Raw genomic sequence first — 15,180 nt, 5'->3', positions numbered from 1 at the left:
GTTCTAAATATACATAAAAGTTTTCCAAAAATAGCCTGACTGGTGGTGGCACAGTGGATAGAGTGTTGGCCCAGGGACCTTCTTCAGCTTGAAACCCCAAGGTTGTCAGCTTCAGTATGGGCTTGCCAGTTTAAGCATGGGGTCACTGGATTGAGCACAGGATCATCAACATGATCCCATGGTCACTGGCTTGCAGCTCAAAGTTACTGGCTCAGCTGGAGTACTCCAGTCAAGGCGTGTAGGAGAAGCAATCAGTGAACAACTAAAGTGAAGCAACTATGAGTTGATGCTTCTCATCTCTGTCATCCTCCTCTTTCTCCCTTTGTCACTCTCAAGTTAATAAAAACTTTTTTTTTCCAGTAATGACATTGAGAACCAAAAAATTATTTTTCTTCAGTGCAGCGGTTCTCAACCTGTGGGTCGCGACCCCGGCGGGGGTTGAACGACCAAAACACAGGGGTTGCCTAAAGCCATCGGAAATACATATTTTATTTAAAAATGTATTGTATAATAAATATGTATTTTCCGGGGTCGCGACCCACAGGTTGAGAACCGCTGCGTTAGTGTTTGTATGCATGTTGATAAAACTTTCATTTTAGAAGAGTTATTATCTATGCCATGAGTTTGGTGGGGTTTTTGGGTTTTTTTAAGACTGAAAAACTGGCCTGACCAGTATCAGTGGTGCAGTGAATAGAATGTCAACTGGAATGCTGAGGTCTCCAGTTTGAAACCCTGAGGTTGCCAGCTTGAGTGAGCTTTGCCAACTTGAGCACAGGGTCACTGGCTTGAGCATGGGATCCTCGACATGACCCCAAGGTTGCCAGCTTGAGCGCAAGGGGTTACTGGCTTGGCTGGAACCTTCCAGTCAAGGCATGTATGAGAAGCAATTAATGAGCCCTGGCCAATTGGCTAGGAGTAGAGCATTGGCCTGGTGTGTGGATGTCCCAGTTTCAATTCCCAGGCAGGGCACACAGGAGAAGCACATCTGCTTCTCCACTCTTCCCTCTCTCCCTTCTCTCTCTCTCTCCCTCTCTCCCTCTTTTCGTCCTTTCCCCTTCCTCCCACAGCTCCCCTTCTCAGTTGGAACAAGTTGGCCCCAGGCGCTGAGGTTGGCTCCATGGCCTCACCTCAGGTGCTAAAATAGCTCGGTTGCTCACAAGGGCCCCAGATAGGCAGAGCATCGCCCCCTAGTGGGCTTGCCAGGTGGATCCCAGTCAGGGTGCATGTGGGAGTTTTTCTTGCCTCCCCACTTCTCACTGAAGAAGAACAAAATAAAGCCATCAGTGAACAACTAAAGTGATGCAACTATGAGTTGATACTTTTCCTCAATCTTTCTCTCTCTTAAAAAAAAAAAAAAAGGCCCTGGCTGGTTGGCTCAGTGGTAGAGCGTTGGCCTGGCGTGCAGAAGTCCCGGGTTCGATTTCCGGCCAGGGCACACAGGAGAAGCGCCCATCTGCTTCTCCACCCCTCCCCCTCTCCTTCCTCTCTGTCTCTCTCTTCCCCTCCCACAGCCAAGGCTCCATTGGAGCAAAGATGGCCCGGTCGCTGGGGGTGGCTCCTTGGCCTCTGCCCCAGGCGCTAGAGTGGCTCTAGTCACAACAGAGCGACGCCCCCTAGTGGGCAGAGTGTCACCCCTGGTGGGTGTGCCGGGTGGATCCCGGTCGGGCACATGCGGGAGTCTGTCTGACTGTCTCTCCCCGTTTCCAGCTTCAGAAAAATAAAAAAATAAAAAAGAACATTGCAATACATTGGTGTGTAGAACAAGACATTTGAACTGAATCAGTTTGTTGAAACTGACTAAATTGGGGGGTGTCAACATGTAATAACTGGAAACTATGCCCTTGCAAACATTTCCACCACAATACAATGATAAATACCTTACATAGCCGCAAAAGTTAAAATGAAATGTGGTGTAACCAAAACACTGAAGTTGTGTTTAATAAAGAAATATTTTATAATGCATTGGTTTAAATAAAATTAACAAAGTAAAATATTTAAAGTAAAATATTCTGTTAATCAGTTGAGTTAACCATAATTCATTAGTTTTTAGTAGCGTCATGTGTCTTTTTATTCTTTTGCAGAAATTGACAATGAGGGTGTGATTGAACCAGACACTGATGCCCCTCAAGAAATGGGAGATGAAAATGTAGAGGTAAGTTTGATGGCCTATTTTGTGCTTGTAAGGCATGTGAAGGTGCCACCAATTGCAGTGATTTAATGACATAAATCTTCCAGGAGAAGTTCTTTGAAACTTCACCAGTGGAAAGTTTTTGAGGCCTGGAGAGAAGGCATGTTCCTCTAAAGAGAGCTATATTTGTTTCTATTTAGACTCTTGAGTTGGCATTTCCAGCTCAAGAATCCTTTTAAACTCTTGAGTGTGGTTTTTTTGTTTACATAAGCAATGTGAATTCTGCTGGAAAGGCTGGCTTGTAATCATAAATTTACAGAGGTGATATTCTCAACTTGGCTATCTTTTCCTTTGGAACAGGTTTATTTTTGTTTGATCATTATGCTTATATGTATAGGCATTTGGGGTTCCAGATTTATTTTGGAGGGTATCTGATTGTACAACATACATTCTCTTCACCTAAATCTAAACTTTGTTTTCTATGTCCTACATTACTTTCTTTTTTCTTTCTTTCTTTTCTTCCTTTTTCTGTATTTTGCTGAAGTGAGAAGTGGGGAGACAGAGAGACAGACTCCCACATGCGCCTGACCGGGATCCACCTGGCAAGCCCACCAGGGGGCAATGCTCTGCCCATCTGGGGCCGTTGCTCTGTTGCAACCTGAGCCATTCTAGCATCTGAGGCAGAGGCCATGGAGCCATCCTCAGCACCTGGGCCAACTTTGCTCCAATGGCTGCGGGAGGGGGGAGAGAGAGGGAGAAAGGAAGGGGGAAAAGGTGGAGAAGCATATTGGGACTTCCACACACTGGGCCAACACTACCACCAAGCCAGCCGGCCAGGGCCTGTCCTGCAGTACTTTCAAAAACAGAATTGCATGGTGACCAGGTTTGACGCCTGCCACATGGCTATCTCACTGGATTTTCAAGCCTACATTTAATCTCGTTTCTTGAGGATCTCTACATTTTTATGTCATAAATGGCTTTTAAAAGATGGTTTTTAGACTTGCTCAGAATATCATGTACACCATATTTCCATAAACTGAAGTTTCACTGTCCTTTCTGTTTTAATTACTCTGGTTTTGGCCAGAGAGCTCGGTTAGTTGCAGTCCTTTTCCGCAAGGGTTGCCAGTTCAATTCCCTGTCAGGGCACATAAAGAAACAGATCTGTGTTTCTGTCTTTTTATCTCTCTCTCTCTCCTCTTTCCTCTCTTCCTAAAAATACGTAAATTTTGAATTACTCTTTCTTTGTAGGCTGTCTTACTATTTGGTAAAGTGTTTATTCCTTAGTTGATGTGTATTTGTTGTGTTGGGGTTTTTTTTGTTTTTTGTGACAGAGAGGAACAGATAGGGATAGACAGGCAGGAAGGAGAGAGATGAGAAACATCAATTATTTATTGTGGTACCTTAGTTGTTCATTGATTGCTTTCTTATATGTGCCTTGACTGGGGGGGCTACAGCAGAGCGAATGACCCTACCCTCAAACTGGTGAGCTGGTGCTGAAGCCAGCTACTTGGCGTGTTTCTAACCTGGGGCCTCTGCATTCCAGTCTGACACTGTATCCACTGCACCACCACCTGGTCAGGCTATGTGTGTGTATTTTTTTTTGTTTTTTTTTTGTTTTTTTGTATTTTTCTGAAGCTGGAAACGGGGAGAGACAGTCAGACAGACTCCCGCATGCACCCGACTGGGATCCACCCGGCACGCCCACCAGGGGTGACGCTCTGCCCACCAGGGGGCGATGCTCTGCCCCTCCGGGGCGTCGCTCTGTCGCGACCAGAGCCACTCTAGCGCGTGGGGCAGAGGCCAAGGAGCCATCCCCAGCGCCCGGGCCATCTTTGCTCCAATGGAGCCTTGGCTGCGGGAGGGGAAGAGAGAGACAGAGAGGAAGGAGGGGGGGGGGTGGAGAAGCAAATGGGCGCTTCTTCTATGTGCCCTGGCCGGGAATCGAACCCGGGTCCCCCGCACGCCAGGCCGATGCTCTACTGCTGAGCCAACCAGGCAGGGCCTGTGTGTGTATTTTTAATAATTTCTTATTTTTCAGTTACAGTTGACATACAGTATTTTATTAGTTCAGGTGTACAATCTAGTGACTAGACATTATATAACTTACTAAATAGCCTGGTAAGTCTTATACCTGGTAAGTCATCTGACATCATACATAGTTATTACAATATTATTGACTAAATTTCCTGTATTGTACTTTACATCCCCATGACTATTCTGGAATAATCAATTTGTACTTCCTAATCCCTTCACCTTTTTCACCCGTTACCTCAACTCCCCTCCCATCTGGCAGCCATCAAAATGTTCTATCTATGGGTCTGTTTCTGTACTGCTAATTCATTTTCTTTTTGTTTTTTAGATTCAATTGATAGATATTTACTGCCATTTTATTCACATTTTTTATTTTTTTAAAATTGTATTTATTGATTATAGACAGAGGAACAAAGAGAAAAAAAGAGAAACAGATACATCAGTATGTTCCTGTATGTGGCCTGACCCAGGAATCAAACTGGCAACCTCTGTGCATTGGAATGATGCTCTATCTGACTGGGGCTTTTTTTTCTTCTTAAAGAAGACCCTTTAAGCCTGACCTTTGATTGCGCAATGGTTAGAGCATCAATCTGGAATGCTTGCTGAGGTCGCTGGTTCAAAACGTTGGGATTATGGGGTCAAGGCACATACAAGAAGCAACTGCCAGGAGTTGATGCTTCCTGTTCCCCCCTGTCACCCCCCCAACATCCTTCTTGTCTTTCTAAAATCAGTAAATAAATTTTTTTTTTTTTCTGAAGTTGGAAACAGGGAGGCAGTCAGACAGACTCCCGTGTGCGCCCGACCGGAATCCACCAGCACGCCCACCAGGGAGCGATGCTCTGCCCATCCTGGGCGTCGCTCTGTTGCGACCAGAGCCACTCTAGCGCCTGGTGCTGAGGCCATAGAGCCATCCCCAGCGCCCGGGCCATCTTTTGCTCCAATGGAGTCTTGGCTGCTGGAGGGGAAGAGAGAGACAGAGAGGAAGGAGAGGGGGAGGGGTGGAGAAGCAGGTGGGTGCTTCTCCTGTGTGCCCTGGCCGGGAATCGAGTCCGGGACTTCTGCACGCCAGGCCGACGCTCTACCACTGAGCCAACCGGCCAGGGCTTTTTTTTTTTTTTTTACACAGAGACAGAGGGATAGATAGGGACAGACAGATGGAATGGAGAGAGATGAGAAGCATCAATCATCACTTTTTTGTTGTGACACCTTAGTTGTTCATTGATTGCTTTCTCATATATGCCTTGACCATGGGGCTACAGCAGACTGAGTAACCCCTTTCTCGAGTCAGCAACCTTGGGCTCAAGCTGGTGAGCTTTTGCTCAAACCAGATGAGCCCGCGCTCAAGCTGGTGACCTCAGGGTCTCAAACCTGGGTCTTCCACATCCCAGTCCAACGCTCTATCCACTGTGCCACTGCCTGGTCAGGCAATAAAATCTTTTTTTAAAAAAGAAGAGCCTGACCTGTGGTGGTGCAGTGGATAAAGCGTCAACCTGGAAATGCTGAGGTCTCCGGTTCGAAACCCTGCACTTGCCTGGTCAAGGCACATGTGGGAGTTGATGCTTCCAGCTCCTCCCCCCGTCTCTCTCTTCTCTTCTCTCTCTCTCTCTCTCTCTCCTCTCTAAAATGAATAAATAAAATTAAAAAAAAAAAAAAAAGAAGACCATTTAACAGTTCATGTGTTACTGGTTTGGTGGTGGTGAAGTCGTTTAACTTTTTATTGCCTGGGAAGCTCTTTATCTTTCCGTCAATTCTAAGTAATAGCTTTGCTGGGTAATCTGTTGTGGGCCCTTGCTTTTCATCTCTGAATATGTCTTGCCACTCCCTTCTGGCTTGCAAAGTTTCTGTGGAGAAATCAGCTGAAAATCTTAACTGCAGCTTCCTTGTAGGTAGCTAACTTGTTTCTCTTGGTGCTTTTAAGATTTCCCTTGTCTTTAACCTTTTGCCTTTTAATTACAGTGTGCCTTGTGGGTCTCTTTTGGTTCATCTTGTTTGGGACTCTGCACTTCCTGACTTGTATGTCTATGTCCTTCCCCAGGTTAGGGAAGTTTTCTGTCATTTTTTCAGAAAGGTTTTAGGTTTCCTGTTCTCTTCTCACCTTCTGGCACCCCCATGATGCAAATGTTAGTATGCTTGATGTTTTCCCAGAGGCCTCTTCATTTTTTTGGATTCTTTTTTCTTTTTGCTGTTCTTATTGGGTTCTTTCTTCTATTCCAATTCTCTGAATCAACTCTTTTTTTTTTAATAAATTTTTATTTTAATGGGGTGACATCAATAAATCAGAGTACATATATTCAAAGAAAACATGTCCAGGTTATCTTGTCATTCAATTCTGTTGCATACCCATCACCCAAAGTCAGATTGTCCTCTGTCACCTTCTATCTAGTTTTCTTTGTGCCCCTTCTGAATCAACTCTTGGTTTTATATATTCTATTGTTGATTCCCTGTGAATTATTCTTCGTGTCAGCATATGTATTCTTCATTCCTGTTTCTTTTTATGGTGTCTATGGCCTCACTAAGTTCCCTGAGCATTCTTATAACCATTATTTTGAACTCTATCTGATAATTTGCCTCCATTTTGTTTAGTTCTTTTTCTAGGAATTTCTCCTGTTCTTTCATTTGGGACATGTTTCTTTGTCTCCACATTATGACTGCTTCCTTATGTTTGTTTATATGTATGAAGTGGAACTGCTACGTCTCCTAGACTTAGAGTGGCCTTGTGTAGTAGTTGTCCTGAACTACTGCACAGTGACACAACCTCCCCAGTCATCTGAACTGGGTGCTCCAGATACATATGCCCTGTGTGGTCTGTGTGTCCTGTTGTAGTTGAATCTTGATTGTTGTTGGTGTCACTGGGAGGATTGAGCCTCAGGCCGATTAGCTTTGAAGACTGGCTACACCTACAGCAGAGGAGCTGCTGTGCAGGAGTAGACCCTACAGAACAGGACTTGCTTCAGTGGGGCTTTGATTCTCACTAAGTTTGCCCCTTGCGTGTGTTGCTCATGGAGGTGGTAAGGTTGTAATCTGGCGTGATCCGAAGCTGTCCACTAGTGTAATGGCTCTGGGCCACCCAGCAGGTGCAAGCTCAGATACCACCTATGCCCTGCCTGGGGCCAGGCAGCGTGAGCTACAGAGCAATGTGCAGGTTGCTGCTACTTCTGTTGGGCTTGGAGGTGCCCAGGAGAGGCCAAGCTGTGAACCAAGGCTGACTGTTGCTAGTGCCAGGCCTGGAGCCACTTAGCAAGAGGTATAAAGTACACAGAGGCCAGATGCTGCTTGTTTGAGAGGTTTTAGGGAAGTCCCAAACATGAGACAAAAGCCATTTGTATGGAAAAGCCGCTGTTAAGGGGGCTTGGGTGGGCCTGAAAGTTGGTCAGGGCAAGGTCTCAGGGAATCACCTGGAAGAGTGAACAGTGCGTACCAAGTTGATAGAAACTCAGATATGGTGCCCACCTGCTGGCTCTGTTGAGGGAGGGCTCAGAAAAGGAACAGTGGCCTCTGCCAGCATTTTTATCTGGCAGAAAGCCCTCCCACCCCCCCCCAGTTCTTGCCTTGATGCCAGACAGTCTAGTTCCTCCCTGTGTTTTCATTTTCTTTCAAGCTGCTACCCCAGTACTGGAGCTCAGAGGATGTGAGTAGTCCAAATTAAGTCTGATGTGTGGGCCCTTTAAGAGAAGCTGCTTGAGTCTCCATAAGCCTCAATTCCCACTGGTTTTCACAGCCACAATATAAGGGGACTTCCCTTCTTGGCAGTGGAACCCTGGACTGGAGGGCATGTTGTATGGACTGGGACCCCCTCACTCCTATTGGAGGATCTCTGCAGCCAAGGTATCCCCCCACCCCGATTTTAAACTGCCACACGTGGGTGCAGGACCAGCTCTTTCCATATCTCTGCCCCTCCTACCAGTCTCCATGTGGCTTGTTAAAATCCCTAATTGTAGAACTTCCATTCAGCTAGATTTCAAGTGGTTCTGAATGATAGTTGTTTTATAATGTACTTGTAATTTTGATGTGGTTGTGGGATGATTTGTATACCATGTTGACTTACATCACCATCTTTTTTTTTTTTTTTTTTTTTTTACAGGGACAGAGAGAGTCAGAGAGAGGGATAGACAGGGACAGACAGACAGGAACAGAGAGAGATGAGAAGCATCAATCCATCAGTTTCTCATTGCGACACCTTAGTTCATTGATTGCTTTCTCATATGTTCCTTGACCGTGGGCCTTCAGCAGACCGAGTGACCCCTTGTTTAGTGACCTTAGGTCCGAGCTGGTGAGCTTTTTTTGCTCAACCCAGATGAGCTCGTGCTCAAGGTGGCGACCTCAGGGTCTTGAACATGGGTCTTTCACATCCCAGTCCGATGCTCTATCCCAGGGGTCTCAAACTCAACTCAGCATGTGGGCCGCAGAGCAAGATCACAGCCATTCGGCGGGCCGCACTAGGTCTACAAAAGGCAACTGTTACGCAACACTTTTCTCACTGCAGTTGAAAACAAAAAATCAGTACAACAAGCACAATCGTACATGCAGTTTACTCAGTGTCACAAAACGACCAGAAACTGTAGTTCGCATCACAACTGCTGTTAACTAAGCTAATATCTAGCTAGGATGCTAGAGAAATGAAAAATACAAGTAGGCCCCTAGGCTTACTTAATTTTATCCAAAATATTTTGAACTTCGTGGATTAGTCTGCGGGCCGCACAAAATTGTTCAGCGGGCCGCGAGTTTGAGACCCCTGCTCTATCCACTGCGCCACCACCTGGTCAGGCTACATCACCATCTTAACTGGAAGTCTCTTCCTTTGATTTTTCATAAAATAATTTTAAGTTTGTCTAAAACTTATAAAAGTTCTTTTGAAATTGCTTTGAATTCATTGAGTAACTTGGGGATACGTTGAAATATTCAAAGTACTCTTTCCATGAACATAGTATAATATCTGGTGTCCTTTGATAGAATTTTGTTTCCCCCCACCATGAAAATCGTGTGTGATCTTAGAATGGTACCTTGTTCTGTTGTTTTATCATTGATTTTACTGATGAGAAGGAACTGTGGGTTTGTTTTTTTATTTTGTTCTTCTTTCTGAGTACTTTTTTGAATGACCTTAATAGATCTAATAACTTGTCACTTGCATTTAGTTTTCCAGTTAAATATATATAAGTTAACTGGGTACTTTTGATTCTTAAACCATCAAATTATTGTCTTAATGAGTTAAGCAGAACCTCTAGTGATATTTTACAAAGTGGTGGTGATAGAGTGGTGTTTTTTGTTTGTTTTGGGTTTTGTTTTTTTTGTTTTTTTGTTTTTATTTTTGTATTTTTCCGAAGTGAGAAGCCGGGAGACAGACAGATTCCCGCATGCACCCGACTGGGATCCACGCAGCAAGCCCACTGGGGGGCAATGCTCTGCCCATCTGGGGCATTGCTCCATTGCAACCGAAGCCATTCTAGCACCTGAAGCAGAGGCCATGGAGCCATCCTCAGCCCGGGGCCAACTTTGCTCCAATGGAGTCTTGACTGCCGGAAGGGAAGAGAGAGACAGAGAAAGAAGAGGGGGAAGGGTGGAGAAGCAGATGGGTGCTTCTCCTGTGTGCTCTGGCCGGGAATCGAACACGGGACTTCCACACACCGGGCCAACACTCTAACGCTGAGCCAACTGGGCAGGGCCTAGAGTGATATTTTTTTTTTCTTGTGGGAGAGACAGAGAGTAAGAGAGAGGGACAGATACAGACAGACAGGAAGCGAGAGAAATGAGAAACATCGATTCTTTGTTGCCATTCTTTAGTTCATTGATTGATTTCTCATATGTGCCTTGACCGGGGGACTACAGCAGACTGAGTGACCTTGAGCTCAAGCTGGTGAGCCTTGCTCAAACCAGATGAGCTCGCGCTCAAGCTGGCAACCTTGGGGTCTCAAACCTGGGTCCTCCACATCCCAGTTCGACGCTCTATCCACAGTCCCGCCACCTTGTCAGGCTAGAGTGATATTTTATCCTTTTGTTAAACTGCTTATGTTTCCATTTTAGGTGGTATGTTTGCGGTTTTTGTTATAATAATCATTTACTGTTGGCATCTTTTATAGTGTTTGTTCTTTCTAGGATAGTTACTTAGTAGATGTTTGTTAAAACAAATTTTGAGATTTTTTTTTTCGTGAAAATTCAAGTCTAAAAGGAACTAGCACTTCTTGTGAGGAGATTAGAGTTTTAGCATTTGTAAACAACTAGATAGGAGTTGGTAAGACAAGGACCGAACAACCTGCTTTTGTTGGGATGGAGAGAACAAAGGTAACATGAAAGGCAGAGCAAAGGGAGGAAGTTTTGTTGTTTCATGTAAAAGATTAAAATTCATCCTGTACAGCCTTGGCCAGGTGGCTCAGTGGATATAGCATTATGTCTTTGTGTCCTAGGTTGTGGATTTGATCCCCAGTCAGGGCATATACAGGAAGCAACCAGTTGGGTTTACAACTAAATCGAACAACTAAGTGGAACAACAAACTGTACTTCTCCCCCTCCCTACCCTCCTTTTCTTTCTCTCTCTCTCTCTCTCTCTCTCTCTCTCTCCTCTCTTAAATCAATGGAAAAAAAAAAAGAAAAACTCACCCTGGCCAGATAGCTGGGTTGGTTAAAGCATCGTTCCAAAGCACAGAGGTTGCTGGTTCAGTCCCCACTCAGGGCACATACAGGAACAGATCAATGTTCCTGTCTCTCTTTCTCTGTCACTCTCCCATCCTCTCTTGCTAAAAATCAATAAACGTTTAAAAAAGCAAACTCATCCTGTATAATTTCTTACTATCTAGTTACAATAATTATTCTGTTGGGTCCCTGGAGACTAGAGAAGAATGAATAAAAATGGGGTCTGTGACTACCTCTTTTCTAAAAAGTCCAAACTGCTTTCTTCTGTTTGCTCTCTGGATTCTAAGCCTGCTTTAAATTTTTTCCTAGATAACTGAGGAGATGATGGACCAGGCAAATGATAAAAAAGTGGCTGCCATTGATGCCCTAAATGATGGTGAGTGGGTTTTTTTTTTAAACTACTACATTACTATGATGTTCTGGATGTTCTATTCTTTACTGTAGTAACTGTTAAGTAGTGGAAACAAGAAAGAGGAACTTAAAATTATTGACTATCCTATACTGGAGATGTGTCCTGTTTCTACCTAATCCTTCTCCATTGATGAAGAGGATGAAATCACTCAGGTATCAATTACCTTGCCTCCAGACACAGACAGATCCTGATGTGACTCAAATTCAAACCCTGAATTTTTCTACATTGAGAAAAGGTTTTAATAAGGTGAAAGGCTCTCAAGAAAAGAGGTATTAGAACACTGGCCCTCAACTTTTTACATAGTAACACCCTTGACAAATGATATTTACAGGCATAACGCTCTTGTATCCCATCCAAGTACTAACCAGGCCCGACCCTGCTTAGCTTCCGAGATCGGATGTGTTCAGTGTAGTATTATGGCCATAGACAATGCTCTTATAGTAGTCTGCATGTTAGATCCTCTTCCAAAAAACCTATCAGAGTTGGAGAGTGCTGATAATATTCAGTGTATTGTTAATTATAATTTATAAAAAGAATCATTTATTAACTTGGGTGCTATGCACACCCCTTCATAGCTGTGTGGTAGTGTGTCACAGTGCCTTCTATGAATAAATGCTTTTGTGCATTTGGACTTCATCTATAGACTTGGGAGATGACTTAGTTTTATTTTCTAAAGAGTTTAGTATTAATTGCTGTTTTAAGTTAGCAAACTGATTTGTTTCCATCTTTTTTGTAATCCCACTACCTTCTTAGTTTAGGTTCTTATCATATATTTATACTATTGCAATTGCCTTAATAGTTGGCCTACCTGAAATGTCTTTTTCCTTTATTGCTTTGTTTACTTTGCCTAGATTATTATTTCTTAGAACTGTTTTTTTATTGTTAAACACACTCCCTTATAACCCTGACTAGTTTTTTTAATATATTCTAAAAATCATCATAGCAATAGATCTGCTGGAGTCAGATTCCATATATTGCCTTAACCTTGTTATTTTTTAAATTTTAATCCTCCATTCTAGCCAGACCTTACTGTCTACTTTTTTATTCATCTATGCTCTCCTGTTTCTCTGTAAAGCTCTTTACCTGTTTCAACCTTTTTTTTCCCCCCTGAAGTGAGAAGTAGGGAGGTAGAGAGACAGCTCCTGCATATGCCTGACCGGGGTTCACCCGGCAAGCCTACTAGGAGGCAATGCTCTGCCCCTGCACCTGAGGCGGAGGCCATGGAGCCATCCTCAGCGCCCAGGCCAACTTTGCTCCAATGGAGCCTTGGCTGCAGGAGAGGAAGAGAGAGATATAGAGAGAAAGGAGAAGGGGAAGGGTGGAGAAGCAGATCGGTGCTTCTCCTGTGTGCCCTGGCTGGTAATTGAAACCAGTATTTCTACACACTGGGCAGACGCTCTACCGCTGAATCAACCGGCCAGGGCCTGTTTCAACTTTTAATACCCATCAGTGGATCCCAGCCACTTCTTTTCCTGACCATTTCTTTTCCTCATTATAATTTAAAAAAATTTCTCCTACCACATCAGACTTCTATGTATCCAACATTTATTTTGTGCTTTCTACATGCCTGGCAGTTTGAATTTTTTTTTCTTTTTAGTTCAGTGAGAGGAGGGTAAGCAGAGACAGACTCCCACATGGGCCTGACCCAGGTCCACCAGCAAGCCAACTAGGGGCAATGCTCTGCCCATCTTGGGCGTTGTTGCTCAGCAGCTATGCCCTTCTTAGTGCCCAAGGTTGAGGCCATGGAGCCACACTCACTCTAGTCGAGCCATGACTGGGAAGGGGAGAATTTTGAGGGGTAGGGTGGAGAAGCAGGTGGGTGCTGCTTCTGTGTGCCCTGACCGGGAATCAAAACCAGGACATTCACTCACCAGGTTGATGCTCTACCACTGAGCCTACCAGCCAGGGCCTGATTATGTTTTAATAATGTATTATTTCATTAAAACCTCATACTAAAAACAAAACAAAACAAAAAAAACCTCATACTACTCCCATTTTATAGATTAATTAGTAACCTGAGGGCTCAGAGAGGTTTTGACTTGCCCAAGATCTTAGTGTACATCATTTATTTTGACCTACTGTCTATATTTTAAGAATTCATTTTCTTACTGACCTAGCAATGTTTTAATAAAATGAAAAAGTCACCACCACTTAAAGTCATGTTCTTATTTTTGCATATTTCTTTTCAAGCTATGTCAATGTGTAAATTTAACTTAGAATATGAACAATTTTATACTATATCCCCAAGGGATAAAATACCTAGTATTCTATGTTAGAAATTGTAGGTTTAGACCCATCTGGATTTAGAGAAGCAGGAATATAGTTAAACACTGGACTTACCATTTGAATCTCAGCTTTGGCACTTATTAGCTAGGTAAATTTAGAGACGTTACTCTTTGCCTATTTCTTCTCATTTGTAAAGAAGGATAAGAGAAGAGTACTTACCTAATAATCATGAGGAATAAATTAGTAAAGATGTGTCATATGCTTAGAATAGTACCATGTAAGCTTACTTTTTAAGTCATACTTTAGTGTTTCCAGCTGTTATATTATTAGTTAAAATACTAATAGTATTTTATGTTTTTTCAGTTTAATATATTCAACAAATATCTATTTGTTAATAGTGTTTATGTTTTTTCAGTTTAATATATTCAACAAATATCTATTGAAGGCTTACATGCTCCAAGCAGTATTTTAAATGCTGGAGGTACAGTGGGAGATAAAACAGACCCAAGTTCTTTACTTTGTGGACCCTCACATATTACTGGGGTACAAACTGTAACAAATTTATATCAGGTGATAAGTCCAGTGAAGAAAACAACTGTGTAAAAGGATAGTCAATGATGGAAGTTATGTTTTATATAGGGTGTTTGGCATAGTGAAGAGAGCAAACCACACACGAAGAAGGGCTTTTGAGACAGACAAGCAAGTACAGAGGCTACCTGGAAGAGCATATGGGATGATTAAATACTCAAGGAATAGCAGAAAGGCCATGTAGCTGGAGTATTGTGAGTGAAGGGATAAGAGTGATAGAATTAAGGTCGGAGAGTTGGCTGAGAGAGGGAAATGGGTGTTGGAAAGACAGCGAGGATGATGGGTCGATCACTAGAGACCTTTGTAGATCATGCTAAGTACTTAGGGTTTTCTCCCTAAGAATGATGGGGAAGCCTTTTAGGGTTTTTGGCCTAAGGGAGTTTTAGAGTGACAGATATTGCTTGTCTTATTTTTTCTTTTGTTTTATTTTACTTTTTTTTTTTTGAGAGAGGGACCTGAAGTGAGAGAGATGAGAAGCATCAATTCGTAGTTGCTGTCACTTTAATTGTGCATTGATTGCTTCTTATATGTGCCTTGACTGGGGCTCACATAGTGTCCGCTTGCTCAAGCCATTAACCCTTGGGCTCAAGCTGGCGAGCTTTTGGGATCTTGTGGGTGATTCCGCTCTCAAGCCAGCAAACCTGGGCTGAGAAGCCTGCAGTCAGAGTCAGCAACCTCAGGGCTTCAAACTGGTGACCTCAGCATTCCAGGTCCACACTTTATCCACTGCACCACCACCACTCAGACTCTTTTTTGTTATTTTATACAATTCCTGTGAATTTAGTAGGCACACTATTTTCATAACAAAATTTAGGCCTGACCTGTAGTGGCACAGTGGATAAAGCATCAACCTGGAATGCTGAGGTCACTGGTTTAAGATCCTGGGCTTGCCCAGTCAAGGCAATTATGGGAAGCAAGGTGATGTTTCCTGTTCCTCACCCCCCACCACCCGCCATCCTTCCTCTCTCTCCCTCTCCTCTCTCTAAAATCAATAAATGAAATCTTAAAGAAGAGCCTGACCAGGCAGTGGCATAGAGGATAGAATGTCGGACTGGGACGCAGAGGATCCAGATTCGAAACCGTGAGGTCACTGGCTTGAGCAATGGGTCACTTGCTCTGCTGTAGACCCCTGGTCAAAGCACATATGAGAAAGCAATCAGTGAACAACTAA

The 15,180-nt window shown here is 43.5% G+C and overlaps 1 protein-coding gene across 1 annotated transcript in view; it reads left to right on the top strand.

Annotated features, from left to right (window-relative positions):
- Window positions 1-15,180, top strand: part of ST13 (ST13 Hsp70 interacting protein) — a 48,354-nt gene that overhangs the window by 14,447 nt on the left and 18,727 nt on the right. Inside the window, exons 4-5 of the mRNA XM_066358533.1 lie at window positions 2,082-2,152; window positions 11,093-11,159. Coding sequence (XP_066214630.1) covers window positions 2,082-2,152; window positions 11,093-11,159 — 138 coding nt within the window. The remainder of the gene's footprint in view (window positions 1-2,081; window positions 2,153-11,092; window positions 11,160-15,180) is intronic.

This window comes from Saccopteryx leptura, chromosome 1 (assembly GCF_036850995.1).
Source record: "Saccopteryx leptura isolate mSacLep1 chromosome 1, mSacLep1_pri_phased_curated, whole genome shotgun sequence".
Lineage (NCBI taxonomy): Eukaryota > Metazoa > Chordata > Mammalia > Chiroptera > Emballonuridae > Saccopteryx > Saccopteryx leptura.
The sequence above is the reverse complement of the archived record's forward strand: the minus strand, read 5'-3'. Positions and strand labels throughout refer to the sequence as shown.